Source organism: Euwallacea similis, chromosome 14 (genome assembly GCF_039881205.1).
Source record: "Euwallacea similis isolate ESF13 chromosome 14, ESF131.1, whole genome shotgun sequence".
In the NCBI taxonomy this organism is placed as follows: domain Eukaryota; kingdom Metazoa; phylum Arthropoda; class Insecta; order Coleoptera; family Curculionidae; genus Euwallacea; species Euwallacea similis.
In genome coordinates this window covers 1,935,060-1,954,050 of record NC_089622.1, presented here as the reverse complement: position 1 = coordinate 1,954,050, position 18,991 = coordinate 1,935,060, and the positions used below count along the sequence as shown (strand labels likewise).

Sequence of the window (18,991 nt, the reverse complement as noted above, 5' to 3'; positions counted from 1 at the left end):
TAGATATAAATATGCTAAACTAGCCTTGATTGCGTCCTACCGTGAGGCGTTCCTCATGTTATGAATAACCGAAAGGCTATTAGCATCGATATATTCCATATAAAAATTCGATTAATTCATATAGGGAAAAATTCGCAATACGCCACAAGAACGTCGCAACTCGTCAGCTGCATGATTGCACTTCAGCTGCACTCAGTACGGCATCTTAAATAAAACAAACATATTTGAAATAAAAAAATGTATCTTTATTCGGCCTACTTTTTTTTATTTGAAGGCCAACGGCATGTTTATAATAAATAAGATTACAGGTTGGGATACGACTTACAGATAAGTACTTAACGCCTATAGAAACTTTTACATAGTATAGTACGTCTAGGAAGTCTGGATTCACAAAAGTAAAGATCTTTTTTTCTTTTTATTTCAATGAAATTTAATTATACATAAAAGTGCCCAAACCTGTTTCATTTGCTGATGCATTGGTAATTCATCCTCAAACAGGTCTAAACTCTCTCGGAGATGCCCAACAATAAATTGAATGCATTTACTACTTCCACCTACTTCCTTACTACTGATTCTAAAACCGCTGCCACTAATTGAATTTCAGCAGTGATATTAGAAGTTTTACACATATTTTCTTTTTTATAAGCGCTTTTCGGTGGACTTCAATTAGCGGAAAAATGTTAAGAGTATTCAATAAGGGGAAATATAATAAAATTAAAACAACGACCAAATTCTTTCTAGACGTACTATACATTAATACTAAGTACGAGTACCTACTTTGACGTCTCAATTACAATTTCCTCAGTAGCTCAGTTCCAAAAGTAAGTAAAAAATCAGGGGTAAATTTGCTGATTAAAAACTCAAGAACAATTTCCATTAAAAACAGCATAATCTTCACGTCTTAAAAATAAATAGAACTTTCTTAAGCGTAGCTATCTTAATTAAAGTTACAAAAAGCGTTTAGAGGGCAATACAACACAGAAACTTTATTAATGTCTTTTATCAAAGTTAATAAGTACTGATACAGCTAGAGATCACAGACTTGCTAAGGCACCGAACCCAGTTCTGAAGAGCAATTCTTATATACCGACGCTTCCAGATCAGTCACTCTAGCTCAAATCATAACTTTGTCTTGTAAGTACCATTGACTTCTTCCATAGGCATATCTGGAGAATACCCTGCGTTCACAGTACCATTCGTAACATCAACCTTTTTCTCAACCTCTAAATCTTGTTTGCTAGGTGTGGCAGTACTGCTGCTCGCAACTGAGCTGTTTCTCTTCATTTTTTCTTTGGGTTCTTCTATAAGGGCTTTTGAGACATATTGACGTTTCTTTCCAGGAAACCAGTGCGCCATCTTACGCGCCCATGGATGTATCAGTTCTTCGTCGTATTGATCTGCTTCGCTGGCAGTAAAGAAGGACACTGTCCAGCCCACCAGGACGGTAATGATGCAACCCAGGATGGAGTAATACATGTAGGTTATTGAGTAGAGGGCTGTCAATGGGTCTCTACAACAAAAGAGGGGGTATTAAGGGGTTTTAGAGCTGGAAGTTGCTTATCTAATATCAAAACATTTTTTGAAGTTCCAAGTGAATGACGATAAAGTGTGAATTTGTTATTAAATTTTTAGGCGAAATTGCTTTAGTTCCATTATAAATAAGACAATGATGATTATAGATAAAAAAGACAATGATGGATTGACCAATTCGACTCAATTATTTCAAATTGTTTTCCAAATTGCGTTCTCCCGTTTAGATATATTCGGGACAATGCCGACGTTTTTATTTTGTTTTTCATATGAATTGATTTATTTTAATTCCGCATTGTCCTTGAATCATTTGTGGGTTTCTAGCATTGGAAATACAATCTATGGCAATTTCATGTGGACACATTTTCAAAATAGCTAAAAAAGGTATAAAAATTTCTTAATATCCGAAAAACTGAATTAGAAATTATAACTTGGTTTGCACATACCTATAGAGCTCAATGAGACGGTTAATTTAACGAAATTTTTCAACCCATTTTGGGAATATATTGTCGATTCTTTTTTTTAGTAAATTTTCGAGAACATTTTTGAGGGACTATATTTCACTTAATTTGGTTCATTTTGATTTTTTTTTTTGACTCCCTATAGTCCCATTTTGATTTCAAACATGTTTCGATAAATACGGTTTAGACTTTGAGCAGATCCCGCTGCTTGTAGATGCTTAGTTTATGGTTAAGACACACAGCGAGGCACAAAAATATCTATTTTGACTTTTTTTTATTTTATATTTGATTTGCCATGACATTAACTTTGATTCACCTGACATTTTGAAACCATCAGAAATTGCCTATACTTGAAATTTTGCGCCTGCGTAGAGAAAGCTTTTCCGGGGAAAGTCGTTTGTCTTGAGGAGGGTCCTTTCCACAAGTGTTTAACATTAGCTCTTTGTATTTCTCCTTTAATGTATTTAATAGAGAGGCGAGAAAAATGTGTTTAGGTTACGCATAACTTATGGATGTAGAGTGGCTCGTGTTCATTGAAACGTACTCTATGTCTAGTGCTTAACAGCAGCTTGTTGAATAACTTCATTTTTGTTAATATCTATGAATATAAACCTATAACGCAATTTCATTTCATGTCGTTTAATGTAGTTTCATATTTAGAAGTGAAAATAAAATCCGATTAACTTCCTCAAACTTGATGACCGACTTAAGATTTTTACCAATAATTATTTTTATGAGTTTAGTTCAAGGACTGTAAATCGTCCGTTAACAAACAACTGAAGGAAAACATTATTTCAAAGATTTATCATCCTAAAAGAGAGATTGATAGACAGGTCATCTCAAGGGCTGTAAATTGCGACCATTAAAAAATCACTCAAAGTGCCATTAATTTCTACTTCAGTTCTAATCACTCAAGGTATCTGTTTCCAAATTGAAAACCATCAAAGATCCCATTTTAGGATATCTCCTTACAACTCGGTTATTTTCAATCCTACGACATCTTGTAAAAGTCAACTGATAATACAAACTTTATAGGGTTGTAAAGGGATGCTCAAGGAATAAACCGATGTTTTATATTTTCGAGAGAAATGAAGAAAGTTTTAGGTCGACATTTGACACCGAAAGAGACTAATACAATTCTAATTTGGTTTTTTCAAATTTCTAAAATTTTCAAAAATGTAAATTTCAAGAATTTCAAATTATTTTCTGTTAAATTTTCCACGAAAATATCAGAAAATAAATACTTTTAACGGATATTTCAGATTGAATAATCTGATTACATTGCTTTGGTAAAAATATGCAATCCTGAAAAAGTTTCCAGACATTTTTCCCCAAAATCAATACTCGAAAGGGTAAAAACCCTCAAAACAGCAGATCCCATGTGTATGAACTCTCGGTTATTTATTGCCACCTGACTTCTGGATCCCCCCCAAGAAAGATGATTAATTTCGTACTTTTCCCGAGACAAAAATAGCCGAAATTAATTTACTTTTATTTCACACACAAAATAATTTATTACACTTTTAGGAAGCGTAAAGCAGATAATAATTTCGGTTTTTCCTCGGTTTCGCGTCACGAGCAATAAGAACTTTAGACAGGAATTAGTTTCATGCAACCAAAATTTATCTCCCAAAAGATTCTTCAAGTACTTACGATTTTTCAGCCCTGGTGGTGTTTAGAGGGGCAAGGGGGTCGTTGTAAATCGTATATGGTGAGATGGTGGTCGTGGGGGTCCAAGAAGCGATCCTGTGCTCTAACTTCAGAATGTGGTCGTTGAACGAGGAGTTTGAGCAACCATCAGTGTGTAAAGGCAATTTGGCTGCTGGAGGCTTGTCCACGGTCAAACCACCGAAAGTTATCCACAGAATTATTATATGCCCTACGATGACCCCTATGGATGCTCCCTGAAAATACAAAAAAATCACCAATCAAGGCACATGGGGATACAGTAAGTAATTTTTACAATATTTTGGAGTCACCTTTAATCAGATAAATCCCCATAAATCTTTAAGACAATAATGTTGACGTAAAGTGGGTGAAAGGGTACTTTAATGGTTAAAGTTTCATGATGGTTGAGCAAGCGAAGCGATAGAACTACTAAAGTATTTATCACTACGGACAATGGGGCTATGAACATGGAGAGGACTGAATGATTTAATGGAGAGATGTCGGCGATACTGTAATGTGAAAGGTTAACCTGCGGGTTCGCGTATGGGTGGATTTATGAAGTTAACGCAGGGATTTTCGTGGACAAGATTAACCATATGGGTTATATTTAATTAGGGAAAATTGAACTGAAAAGTGCATTTACAGGATTAATGTCTAGAGTGTGTTATAGCTTCATGTTTGGGTCACTCCTCTAAGTTATACATTTTTCCAGATAATAAAAGAAGTAATGATGGTATTGAAAAATTTGATATTGAATTTGATTGATTTGATTGATTTGATTGATTTGATATGAAATATTGAAAAAAAGAAAGTCATGAAGCTTGTTGATTTTAGCAGCAAATTTAACCTTATGTGGTCAACATCTCTGTCTGTGTTGCCAGTTTTAGAAATTAATAGTGGAATATAGTTTAACTGCTCCTACTAGCAATGCAAAAAGATCAAGAGATATCATCAAAAATTGATAAAAATTTATTGAGAACTTGGCATTTTTTTTATCTGATTAGCGGAACATATTGAAGATTTGGTGTTTGTAGACCTTTGGCCAAAAATCCACGAAAAAGGAGTTCCAATATTCTCTTTCTATTGTTCTTTATTGTTATATCAGGAAGAACTTAAGGGGTAATCTGCAGATGCTGAGAATGCGAGACTGAGGAAATTGTGTTAGCCTGAATAAAATTTTGTAGCTTTTCAACCTCACCCTATATACAATGGATAGAGGCTCTTTTCTAAGAGAGGTTTTAATACAAGGAATTTCAAGGTTTTTAGAGCAATCTTCGTCGCGTCCCGTGTCTGATCCCGGTCTGCTTCTTAAGACTACCATTAACATAAATTTCTGCTAATATTTTATTGTGCCAGGTCACAGAGGCTCATATTATAAGTGTAAAACTCGTTGGGGTGCCTGCCGTGACTCAGTCCTGGGATTTGCATGAAATTATCGCAGAGCTCTATTCTTATGGTGACTGCTTTTGTGATGGCTACCTTCCTTTAACAAACTTTGTTTCTTTTATTCACGCTACGGGACCATATCATGCACTCCAGGCAAAAATTAGAGTTACAGAAAGCTCAAATACATAGTTTTCCGTCGGACAAACTCGTGTCTGCCAGATTAAAAGGGTCTGTTTAAGGTGTCTGCCACAGCCCTTCCGTTATTTATGTTTGCACAACTTTTCTCGCGTTGAAGACATAAATGACGTGTGCAAAACTCTGGGGTCCTCGTTGAAAACCCTAATTTAGGGTTCGGGCAGACACTGGTGTATGTTAGAATTTAGAAATATTGTTAAGCTGTCCTTCGACAGAAATGTCAATATTGGGAATGGTGCTGAATGTGTTAGCTACGTTCGCGAATCATTGTGTGAATACGAAACAAACGTTTTTTTTTCATTTCCTTTTGCGTTTGTTTTCAAACATTTAAGCATTCGTCGGCTGAATGTTAATACGTTTCTTTAATGAATACAAAATCATTCATTAATGACTCCAATTAACGCATGCTTTTGCAAATTTGATAAGTAGGCCGCGCTCGCTGTTTGCGATGCTGACTAAGAGAATTTAGTCTCGGCCAGAAGCGCAAACACAGAGTACGTAGTACATGAATCTCATCTTCTTCTAAGTGACGGCCGCCCTCGCAAACACCAGGGTGGCCTTTTAACACCACATGCTTCGGAAATGAAGCGATTCTCGGACACATGTTTATGGGGACTTCTTTTCTTATTCCGAACTAAGAAATATCCCCTTAAATTCACGCGCTACGTTTAGGAAACACCCTGCATATTTCCTTCTTTCGATGTTATACGCCCAGAGAAAAATTCTCCGGTTAAATGCGAACTTGACTATCTCGCTATTTGTAGCTAAAGCGGATTTTCCGTTAAATAAACTTAAATATTCTGACATGTGTGTGCAGTGTGCAGCCTGATTTTATTGCCAGAGGCAAAAGGTTTAAACAGTCGCTTTCGCGAGGGCACACGTAATGGGATTTGTCACTTCTATCGCTTCGTTGGATTAGTTGTCACTCGAAATGACATCGTTCACCCATGTCGGCATGCATGAGCTAAAATCCTAGATCCAAAGGGAGTTTTGCTCTAAAAACACTCTAGATTTCACTGCTAAGTCAGAAGTTAGTTAAAATTGTTCTCCAAAGTATTACTTTGAAATATTTCGAACGTAGCTAAGGCAGCAGTGCAGATGTGTGTACGAGTGTGTGCATTTATAAATAGAATAATTCCGCATCTACCTAGAATCAGAATGGATTATTTTTTAAGCGCACTGCGGTGTAATTGCATGTATATGTGCGCGTCTGTATAAAATATTAATGAAACAACCCCCTAGTAAAAATAACATAATACGCAACGCTCCCTTTGACGTGCCTGCATAGGGCCAATTTCAAGCACTATGCAAATTAATTATATACTTAAACGTTTTGGATTATGTTTTTTGGGAAGTTCGCATAGTAAACATCACGATTTTTAATCAGGAAGTCTAGATTTAGGGCCACGGAATCCGGGCGAACAAATATTTACTTCTTTAGCTGATAATTGGCTTTGAACTTTACTCAGCTGTAGAGAGCTTGACGATGCGAATGTTTAAAATTCCCGAGCCACTCGCGAGATTTTAAGCATCGCTTATTACCATTAATCAACGAACCTCCACTAACAGTATTGATTCGGCTTTCCACATGGACGTTTAAAAAATGACATTTAAATTATTATTAATCATCATAATGGATACGAGCCGAGTTCCATTTACATCCGAACCGGTTCCACGATTGATTAAATCCGAATTAGATTGATTGCCCTTTGAAACGCGCGAATCATTTATGCAATTAGGAAGTTAGTATTAATCAGACCAAGAAATTTGACTATGTATATTCCAGCCGCTGCTCCCCGTTGTTACCTCGGGCAACTTCGGGACAAATAATTTACCCGGTTATGCCTTAATCATTGACGATGCATGTGGGGGGTGTGTGCGTGACTAAGTTACCCTGTCACTAATTTACCCCTTCGAACAATAATTAACTATTGTAGTTTACAAACAGAACTTCATGAAGTGTCGAGTACCGACTTCCAGGCTCAAAAAATAGATGCGAGAGTGTGCGTCAACCCTATCATCCCGAAACGCAGTCAGTGTTTATTAACGGCAAATTGAATCTTTTTGAGAAATACTTCAGAAGTTGCTGAGACCACCTCAGTTGTTATTTTTAAATTAAGACTAACAGTAACAGCCAAATGAGTATTGAGTAAAATTTAATACGCGTGGTGTAAGTTAAGTCGCGATCAACAGTAAAATTAAATGCGAGCGTTGCAAGTTAAGTTACGCTCAACAATAAAATTAAATGCGAATGTTGCAAGTTAAGTCTCGCTCAACATTAAAATTAAATGTTAGTGTTGCAAGTTAAGTCACGCTCAACAATAAGATTAGATATGAGTGTTGCAAGTTAAGTCTCGCTAAACAATAAAATTAAATGCGAGTGTTGCAAATTAAGTCTCGCTAAATAGTATAATTAAATGCGAGTGTTCCAAGTTAAGTCTCGCTAAATAGCAAAATTGAATGCGAATGTTGCAAGTTATGTTACGCCGAAGGTGTAAAATTGAATGCTTATGTTGTACAATATCTTCAAAACAACTATAAATTGTATATGCTTAGTCGGGTCTCCTCGTTAGATTCTGCGACGATAGAAATTTTCTAATACCAGTGAATTTATAGCAAACAATAACCCCCAGGTACAAAATTTTATCTATGTAGGTTAAATACTGTCGGAGATACGTTGTAAATATCACTTAAGGAACGCCATCTTTAAAGGGCTCCAGCTGCCTCAAAAATAATTTTCGAACTTATCCTCATCAGAACTTTTTTTTAAATTTCGACCTAAGGAATAGTCTCCCAAAATATGTGTACGTTATTATCGGACACGCCGTATGTTGATTGATTCATATTTCTAAATAAAATATAAATTTTTGTTTATTTTTATCAATTATTTGCTTCATTTTGTGGCTATTTATGCTCAATTTCATTCTATATCTATCTGTAATAATTAATTGTAGTTAGTTGAATAATTACAATGCAGATTTGTTTGCATAGTTAATTTTGTAATTTTATTACTTACTGCATATTCATTCTACCTCCTTCTGTGTAAACACTCGGAATAGAATTTTTTAAAGAATTCTCAATAACAATAGTATGAAAATGGTTTAATTTCTATGTAATTTGATTTCAAAATAACCCCACCTTGAATCCCACCTTAAGAGTTTAATCTAGGGCCAGGTTCATTCTTGGCGAGAGAGCATTCTGACTGCTTTCGCTGTAAATATACATGTTCTACAAGTTTGAGGCCGATTGTAAGTCTTTTCTTCTATTTTCTTCTGGATTTCGCATTTCTCGTCAATATTTGTATTTTCTCTCTTTTCTTTTGTTTTTTACAAGCAAAAATAAAAATAAAAAATACGACTGTCTCGCAATATACTGCGGTGACACTGGGCTGAAATGACGGAGTGAAACTCTGGTGAATTAGGTCAATGGGGTGACAGAAGTGATATTTACCTTCCAGTTTGCCACAGGAATCAATATGGCCATAATGAAGACACCCAGCAGTGGTCCTGAGGTGGCTGAAGTCACCAACATTGATGACTCAATGACTCCATCCAACAATCCAATCAAAAACGAAATTCCCATAATGACGAAACCAAAAATCACACTGATGAGTTTGATACACAGCAGCTGCTTGGAGTCCGTCAATCCTTTCAAGAATGGCAAGGGACGAACAAAGTCTTCAAATGCCACTGTTGCTAACGAGTTCAAGATGGAGACATTTAAGCTAAAAATAAGAAGAAAGTTCTTAATTAATTTTGATGACATATTATTAGATGAAAAGGACGTACATGTATGTATGTGCCAGACCAGTTTACAATGTTCAAAATTAAATTATAAATTAATCTTGGCGAAATGACGTTAGAGAAAATGTAGCCTGGCTCTTATGCTATAAAAGCCACACTTCCATTATTTTCCAGGGGTAATTTATAATCCTTCAACTTCAGTTTGATACGCAACAAAAGAGATAAGTTGAGCGAAAGTTCTCTACTATTCGCTAGGTTATATGGTGTGTTCGGGAAATATGGTTTTGAGAAATGTTTTGCAATAAGAAACATTCACTATATCGAGGCTGAAAGGTTAAGGAATATCGATATTTAATCACTAAAGCGACAATCCTCTTCAGTTATATCGCACATATTCATGCATCGAGTCGATATTTTATTCCAAAGAAAGCATACTGCTGCAGAGGGATCTATTAGTGATTTAGGGCCTATTGTCCTTAAAGAGCATTTTTTATCGTCAGCTTCGGAACAGACTCGTTCCCCGCTTTGCGATTGCTTTCGCCCTACCAACTCACTTTTAGGATAGCAAAAGCTTTTAAGGAAATCAATTTCACAATTGTTTAAGAAAACGGATTTCCTTGCCGCGCCCCCTCATATAAATCATAATCAAATTTGTATGATATGTGGCTCATACATACAACTTACCTGAGAGCCCCGTTGAAAAGACTGGCCATAAATAAGCCGAGAATCCCCGGCAAGTAGCTGAATCGGTCCTCGACGAAGAACGGAAGGATTTCGTCGTATTTTTTTATGTATCCGGATGTCAGGGGATCGCAAGAGGCGTATACCGCATAGACCACCATGCCGACCACCCAAGATAAGCTGAAGAGCACGGTTATGACTGGGATGTTCCACATCAACGTCCTGAAAGTTAATCATTTAGTGAAAATCAAATTAATTGAAGAAATATGTAATATTGATCCTTTGGTATGTTGCAAGTCAACCGATTCTTCGTGAGCTTTGTTGAGACGGACAATGAAGAAGAAAGGACAAAGCCACAGGCGACCTCCAAAACTTCGTTAATTCCTTGTAATGACAATCAAGGTACCATAACATAGGTAATTCGAGCTGGCTGCCCAGTTGTATGTGTTGGTAACCTAAATTGGTACGCTTTTTTAACCGCACGAATGGAAGGAGGTAAGATCCGAGGTATTTGAAATATCACGCGCCTAAAATCATTGGCTCATGAAGGTTTGGATGAAAAATGTGGGTTTCAATTCACAACATTTCAGGGAATATTTTGATCTCATATGAGAGATTAGTATTTCGTTTATTTGCACGTTGGTACGGAATGAATTTTTGGTACTCCAGCTAATTTGCAATGTCAACCACCATTTTTAAGTTACAATAACTATGTGAAATCGGAAGCTTTAGTTTTTTTCTTGGGAGATCTATACGAAATTATCCTAATAAATTATATGAAATTTGTCTGAACTGAAATTCTTTTGTTTCATTTCGTTCCAATGAAACGTGTATAAATAAAACCAGTTAACTTTTCCAATAAATCACATGTAGCTTGTTTGAAATAAAATTCTTTCATTCTGCTACGTTCAGCTGAAATTGCTATGAAATCGTATTGATTCACTTCGCTAAATCGTCTCTTTGAATTGTGAGCGGAATTAATTTTCTCTTCCTGATTAGGTTACAGATAAGTTTATGAAACCTGTAGAATTTAATTTATTTCACTGAAGATGTGAAATCCATGTCTACGAATCAGATCTTTGGATGAAATCAGCGTCTTCCGTTCTCATTCGTTCTGGTAAGATTTGTGTGAAATCGTGTTCACCTAATTTCCTAAAACGTGCGAATGAAAGAAATCAGTGTAATTTCATTTTCTGAAGGATTAATTTTTTTCCTTCACTTAGGTTACTCATAACTGTATGAAACCGGGCGAAGTTGTGTGAAATCAGATTCTTTTGTTCCGTTTAGTTCAGGTAAAGTTTTGTATATACATATTTCAATTTTGTGATGAAACAGAGTTTTGTTCATGTTAGAGAGAAATCTATGAAATTAGGAGCATTGAGTTTATTTTCGGGCAGACCTATGTGAAGTGTGTACCTATATATCACGTGTAATCTGTCTGAAATTAGATTATATCGGTGAGCCAAGGCATTTAGGGCCAGGCGCATACAATTTTAGGAGGAAGCAATATCGGCTCGACGACACGTTCCAAACTGTAGTCATCGATATATCAATTTTTGTTATCAATAAAATCAGAGTCGAGTACCTATAATTGAATTAAAAAATAAACCTATAAATGAGAAATCGTAATCTCGTTTGAGGGAATTTATATTTGATACGGTGAATCCCAAAAGATTGAGGTAGGTACATTTCACATTGTGTACTAAAAAAAAGGTAAAAAAAGATACCCTCTTACCCTTCAATATTAAATACTACACCCAAATTACAAACGAATACATAATTTTAAAAGGTAATCCCAGTTGACGTGGCATTTTAATAAAAAAAAGTACACGAAACAACATCCCTTTTTTCAAAGAAAAGTTATTGGATTATTTCTGTTCCTCGTTTTGCATAAACCCAACTGAAAACCGAAAAGGGGTTAAATTAGGTATGTTAAATACACAATTTTACTCGAAATTATGTAAACGAGCAGCGAAATTATAATGTCTGAGCGAAATTAAAAAAACTTTGCTTACAAGGAAATAAGGGCCTTTGCTGCCCTTAAATTCTGACTTACTTTGTGACTTTTTTTTGCGAGTCCATGCTACAGTATCTCTGGACGAAGTTCTGCTGACAGCCGAAAATGGACACAGACATGAAGAGCTGTCCGAGCACGGCGGAGGTGGTGGTGACGCGGGCAGTCGGATCGAGATTCCAGCTACATAAAAGTACAAATAAATTTCAACATTGTTCCATGTCTTTACAATAACTTATGGGCTAAAGGCAATAAATAAGGCCCTATTCCCACTATAACAGGAATTTGCGCAAATATTTTGCATTCTATTTTGGGCGATATCTTCGGAGATGGCTCCGCTTAGACGAGATGCAAATTCGCAATTTCTGGAATTTCACTGCTGCATTTCATTACTAAACAAATGGTTTTACTATAATGTTTTTAAGATTCGCGAATGCACTTAACGTGGGGAATTTACACTCAATATTTCAAGGAAAATGGTTAGAATCAATTTTCGGGAAGGTTTATTTAATCGCAGCCGAAAGGTGCCAAATAGAATTGAAATATCAAAGTCCAATGGGAGATTAAAATAAGCTGAAATAACTATTTGAGCCACCTCAGATATTGGTAAAGACGTTTTGACTGATTATTAATCCTTGACTGTGTGTCACTTCCTATGCAGTTTAGCAGCATATTGAAGAACAGGCTCTTAGAGAAAAGTTTTGAAATTTAAAATTAGAATTCAAGTTTTTCTGCTAAAATTCGAATATTTGTAAGATATTTTTAATAAGTTCATCTAGCTAATTTTGCGCAGAACCAGAAAGGTCATATTTTCTATTCCATTCATCATAATGTTTCGATTTGCAAAACAACATGAGAATCGATAAACTAAGCGGCTGTAAACAGTCCGCTCGTATCTTGCCCATCGGCCAATCCATATTCATTGGGAACATCCATCAAAACGTACCTATTTCAAAACGTCTATTCTGGCAAGCCGGGAAACAAACTTTAGTGCCTAAATATAAACAGCAATCTTTTTTTGCAAAATCCCATTAATCAACGAATAATGTCAGTGATGTGGATCAACAAATATTATGTGACCCAAGTCCGGCCAGAGCTGCGCGCCATAGAATAGTAGGGGAGGTTCGGGTACGAGGGGACATTAATAATTAATATGGCGTCGTTAGAAACATCGACCTTGGATGCGGTCCAAACAATATATAAAATCCTTGTACTTGAAGCCTCATTAAAAGCACTGGATGGTAATAAATAATAATCGAAGCCCGTCATACACTTAGACTGACAAGCCATTACCGAGCTTTTAGATTCCGATAATGATACGTCGGTTTTTAATAGATGCGCTTCGAAGGCTACGCAATTGCACCGGGCTCCCCTTTCTATGGACACCATTTAACTTTTTAATGACAGATCTTATCTATAGTCGAATCAATCCAGACGCAAATTAATGGGTTCACTTTTTTCTCTAAATCGAGTATCCGAATTGCATTTTAATTTAATGAGTGTTTGGGCATTTTACTGACAGTTCAAAATTGGGGATGCGGTTTAAAAACATGGAGATATTGGGGAGCATTATTTGAATTTGTATGATACAGTGAGCACACGTGGAACGAAATATTGGGTTTATGAAATGTTATCTTACAACACTGTTAATTGTGCATAGTGCAAGTACTGACCTACTGACCCTCACTGGAATGGAAAAAATGTCTTTTTAAGAGGATTTTTTACCTGTTTTTCATGTATGCAATTATTATTAATTCGGTCAGTTGTTTGCTTAATAAGAAATTGAACTTACTTGAAGAAATTGAGCCTTCCATCCCTTTGTGTAATATTAAAGACGTTCCCGAAGCCCCCAGCTTCGACACACCCCTGGACGATGATGGCTACACAGATCGCGATCATGGTTAATCCCTGCATAACGTCGGCAAGAATGGCGGCTTTTAGTCCTCCCTGAAACGACATAAAGTTAATCGTAAATATTTCTGGCCTGTTTGGACTACATTGTTGTCCAGACTTTGCTTTTGGGTTATTAAATGATGTGGTGCATCTCAGTCTTGAGTATACTCGGGAGAGAAACGGAAATTGCCAAGGGCGAACAATACACGTTGCTCCGCATCTAAGGATTTGAGTAACAGTTACAGTTGCTATTCGCAATATGAATTTTGCTGTACGATGAAACATCACAAGAAAATGACATAATTTTGAAAAGATTTAAGCTTCGCCCTGTATCTGCGGAATGTTAGATAAAGACCAAACGTTCTTTGAAACTTAAGTTGAGGAAAAGTGAAATTAACGCTTGAGAAGTAAGAAGAAAGGCGAATATTTCAGGCCATCTAAAATTTCTCAGGGATATTCGAGAATATGTATTTACTCTTTAATCTATTTTTCAGATCATCAATCAACCTCGATAACCCATTTAAGGGCTAAAATAGTCTTGGAAATCCCGCTTGACTTAAAGTGGGGTAAAACTTGAGAAATTACAAAAAGTGGATACTTCTGGCCTTCTGGAATTTTTTTGGGATAGTTCCTAAAGAATTAATTTTCTGGGATAATGTAATAAGTGTAATGAAAATGATTGATAATTGTTGGGATCTTTATTGTTAAGTTGAAATTTACAATTTAACAAAAATTTGCGACTAAATTTGAATAAAATTGAAAAAGACTAGAAGTGCGAGCAGTGCATGAGTGCCTCTTTGAATTTAAGTTGGTAAATTAAGTTCACATTATGAAATTCTTTTGGGAGTAGCGATCCTTGCGCTGTTATTCCTTACATATACATGAGATTGAACAATTATATACATTAAACCACATGTATCGATCTTAAGTTCCGCAGTTGTACTTTGTTTCTGTTGCTGTTTCTTGCTTATTTCTACCAATTTGAATGTTGTGCCGACTCTAAATAACTCAATGGGAGTTTTGGAATCTTGGGAATTCATTTTAGAGCTTTAGTGGTAGACTTTTGCACGGATCATTTAGAGATGCCTTATATAGTAAACTATTCAATGTATGCCCGCAATTTGCAATCCCCAAGAAACTGGCATCGTTTAAGTGTCAGTTATGCTAAGACACACTGCATGTAAACTATACAAGATGATTTTAAAGTTGGGGTTATCCTTTCACCGGCGAATAGGGCTTCAAAAAATAAGATCTTTTTCCTTTAGCGCGTTTTCGAAGTATCAACATCAACGGAGATACAGTATGTCAAAGTTGGATTTAAAAAATAAAAATGTATTAACAATTGTCAAACCACTTGAGATAATTATACAAAATTTTATGAGTGTCAATAGCTACGTGGTAAGAAAATTCTTCAATAAATGGAATTATTTTTAGATTTACCAGTGACGCGCGTATAAAAAGGATGTTTAATACTTTTGAAAAAAAAATGGTATGCCACCGATTTTTCTAAAAATAAAAATCATTATTGAATTCCATGTACAATTTTAAATAGAAAAGCTCTTTTATTATTTTTTCATATGACGCATCGTTTTCGAGTAAAAAAATCAAAACCGTTTTAATGCGCGCCTACATTTAAATGCTGTTTTAATTTAAAATTTTAATCATTATATATATATTTTTTTATATATATATATATATATTATATATAAAATTTAAAACATTATCGAAACTTTGATCAAAGGCAGCTGGAAAATTTTGTTTTTGTTTATTATTAATTATTTTATTATTTATTACTCATTTTGTTTAATTATCTCCAACGGTTTGGCAATTATTAATAAATTTTAATTTTTTAAATAAAATTTTAACATTCTGTATCTCTGTTGGCGTTGATATTTCGAAAAAGCGCTAAAAGAAAAAAAATCTTATTTTTTAAAGCTCTATTCGCTGGTGAAGAGATAACTCCAACTTTGGAATCACCTTGTATACTGAAAATAACCTTTTATCAACATCAAGTGGAACTTGGCATTCCCTCGCTGAATAAATGGGTATAAAAGGGATACTGTCCTACATCACGAAATGTGTCCTCCACAAATACTCGATTTAAAGAGTGAGTTGTTAAACCTCAATCATTTCCTTAAATTCAAATTCCAAGTAAGCAAGACTGCGATTTCCTATTTACGATAATTGAATTTCAGCCTAGAAACTGTACAGATATTTTATTCATTTCTTTCCAAATACCTTTGGGATCATATTAGGACTGGAGCAATCCAGCAAAAAAGCCTGCATCTCACTGTCATCGCATATCTTCGCACCAAACTCGTATGTCACTATTGTTCCGTTATTGAAATTCTTTATCCGCATTTCAACCGCGAAATACATTTGGCAGACCGGTTTTGCGTTTATAACCACATAAAGGACATTTTGTACGCAAATATATAAAATTTCAGGCTTACCAGAAGGTTAAATATGATGCTGATGATGGATATTCCAAATATGGAGGCCCAATACGGGATGCCAATCACAGTGTTCAACGCTACACAGGGGGTGAACACTGTGACGCCTTGATTGAGCATTTGACGAATAACGTAAGTTCCAGAGGCTAAACATCGGACTAGCCGCGATTTGAATCTCATATCCAAATATTGATACACTGAAGTGATTCCTAAACTAAAGTAAACAGGAACGAACACGAAACACACTATGGGATAGGCCAGGACCATGCCGTATAGGGTTTCCCACATTGCGCTGCCTCTATAAAAGAGTTCAGATGGATACCCTGAAATTAAGAAATGTGGTTAATTCGGGTTATGGAGTCAGTTTTAATATATTATACAATATCTCGGCCTGAGAAAAATGTAAAAAAATACAGGGTGTTGCATTTAAATCAATAAAGTTGCGTTCATCTTAAAACTATTATGTCTTTTGAATCGCAGATTTTCCTGCAAAATCCTAAACAAACATATAGTATTTCCAATACCGGGAAAGAAGTTGTGTTTAAAATATATAAGTTCGCACATAGGTGGCTCTACTGGCTTTATTTCCTTCTCGCGAGTGCAAATGAAGACACTTAAACTGCAATAAAGTAGAAGAGGTCTTGAAAGCAAATTGTAACTAACTGCATGTATATAATTTGAGCCTAAGCTTTTAGAGGCAATAAATGAGATCAGACGCTTTAGCAAGCATTTTAGTATTAAAACGACTATTTCTATGCCTAGTCCCTCCAGGAAAATAAATTCTTATTTACACGCAAGAAGAGTAGGAATATACGTATCTACGTCGTTATTTTAGCCGGATTGCCACGAATTCCTCTACAACACAAAGAAAAACCATAGTAACTAACGTTTTTTTTTCAAAATTGTGTTTTATACACTGTTTATAGAGCGTTTGTTCTGCGAATTTATTACGCGAAATTTCCTACCATTGAGTTGCCCTTTTTTTTCATCAAAAAATCTTCCATCGTTAGAACCATGTAAAAATTGCCGGCTAATTGTTTGCCTAACCTCTTGAATAACCTTTTTTCAACAGAACTTCAACTTACCTAGGAAGGATCGGACTCCTAACGTTCCTCTAGCTATACTCAGCATCATGGCGAACATGGAGACTTTCCCTGCTGCGAACACATAGTCCGCCTTGGTCTTCTCTTTGGGTCCGAAGAATCGAGAATATATGGCGACAAAAGAACTTGCGATCACGAAGATCACGAATACTAGGTAATCCCATATCATCGAATTATTATCCTTAGACATCTTGATGAGTTTGTGCTCGGTTCGATAGAGTTTCTGTAGCAATCTGCTTCAAATCTGTAAAGAACAATTGTCTCTGTAAAGAAGTCTTAATTTTGTTGGACATCTGATTAAATCAAGTTGATCTAATTCCCAATAATTCAAATCGCTTGAAATTCTTAAGGAATCATATTAATTGATATTAAGATATGTCACGATATATAAATTTTTCTAAAAAAGATGCAAGAAATCACTACAAAAGTTCACAAAATAACTTCTTAAAATTTTAGGTATTTTAAATGCTCAAAAGACTTTTCACATCGTTAAAATTTCTCCAAATAAGTTTTCGAAAATATTTCACACTTCAAATTTTTAAGAAAAACCAGTTTTAGATTGAATTGGAACATTACCGGTCATATACATACATTACATTAAATCCTATACAACTAATTATCTATGGTCACGAAACTCATGGTTTGATTGTCGGACAAAAAACCTTCTTTCGTGTCATACTTTTATAAATTATACATATTTTTTTACAAGCTGGTGTTGTAACCAATAAAAAGAAACTGAGAATGTGTGCCTAATATTTCATTTTATGTAGGTCCCCAAGAACGAACGAAACCACTTTGTTTTTGTGACAAATTGATCCCTCCGCCCAGTGTCTAGTGGTTTTACTTTGTTGGGCCTTTTTTTAAAAAAGAAGATTAAGAGTGTTCAATAGTAGTCAAATACTACAGAAATGCGTCCATGATCATGGAGCTTTTGTGGCAAAATCCAGTGGCGTACTCCCTTTACTTCCGTACATTACGGTTTAGCCGCAATTACCCATAAGAATGATTTTTTAAGTTTAAGTAGTAACTGAGATACACCGTAAAATTTTAATTAATTTAAAATCATGACTGATTTTCCTAGGACCTGAAAATGTTATCCAAATCTAAAATTTGTACAAATAGCATATTATGGAACTAATAGGTAAAGTTACAAATAATCCACCGGCGATGTAAATTGATAGGCGAGGCGCAGCCGAGGCAAGAATATGATTTCCTTATGAGATCCACATATTGTTTTTTCTGCAATTCAGTCGAATGTGTAAATTTTAAACATCGATGCGAGACCGGCCAGCCCCACACGAAAATATTTTCACGGACTGTTATGTGCCCTGGTTGCGGAGTAACAGACATTCCTGGCCGCATATATGGGCAAAACCTGGACCTACCTGGAACAATGACTTTTACGCCAAAACACGCCAGAAAGTTGATACTTTTACGCGGATTGCGAAAGAAAGAATTTTGCGGAACGTATTGGATTTCCTTCTCTTCCAAAACAAATGAAAAAATGTACAGCGTGTTGTGTTTAATACAACACAGTCCCGGGTATCGCAATAACCTTTCTCTTTACCTTTGAGACTATTATTTTTCCTCAAAATCCTAGTTATGGCATAGCCAATTATGGGGCAAATTATGCAGGGTATGACATTTAAATAAAAAATGTTATCTATCTAATCTCTGTATTGATTTAGCATATCTGATATTTATGAAATATTTTTATTTTATTAGGAGGAATATTTCTAGAACTATCGTGCATTTGAAAGCACATTACATACCGTGGTTTTTAAGACACTTGCGGCAGAGAAAAATTTAAACATGTCCAGAAATGAAAATGGTGAAAAATATAAATGGAAAACACAAACACTAC

At 35.4% G+C, this 18,991-nt stretch overlaps 2 protein-coding genes across 4 annotated transcripts in view; one reads left to right on the top strand and one right to left on the bottom strand.

The window, feature by feature from the left end:
• Positions 1-12,037, top strand: part of Oamb (Octopamine receptor in mushroom bodies) — an 81,205-nt gene extending 69,168 nt beyond the window's left edge. Inside the window, exon 9 of the transcript XR_010752488.1 lies at positions 12,027-12,037. The gene's annotated coding sequence lies outside the window, so the exon portion shown is untranslated. The remainder of the gene's footprint in view (positions 1-12,026) is intronic.
• Positions 224-18,991, bottom strand: part of LOC136413538 (sodium-coupled monocarboxylate transporter 1) — a 41,618-nt gene continuing 22,850 nt past the window's right edge. For all 3 annotated transcript variants that reach the window (XM_066397152.1, XM_066397150.1, XM_066397151.1), the window contains exons 2-9: positions 17,110-17,371; positions 16,025-16,347; positions 13,471-13,625; positions 11,721-11,861; positions 9,668-9,886; positions 8,691-8,964; positions 3,645-3,895; positions 224-1,510 (exon numbers count right to left, since the gene is read on the bottom strand). In XM_066397152.1, the coding sequence (XP_066253249.1) occupies positions 1,120-1,510; positions 3,645-3,895; positions 8,691-8,964; positions 9,668-9,886; positions 11,721-11,861; positions 13,471-13,625; positions 16,025-16,347; positions 17,110-17,317 (1,962 nt within the window). In that variant the 5' untranslated portion in view covers positions 17,318-17,371 and the 3' untranslated portion in view covers positions 224-1,119. The remainder of the gene's footprint in view (positions 1,511-3,644; positions 3,896-8,690; positions 8,965-9,667; positions 9,887-11,720; positions 11,862-13,470; positions 13,626-16,024; positions 16,348-17,109; positions 17,372-18,991) is intronic.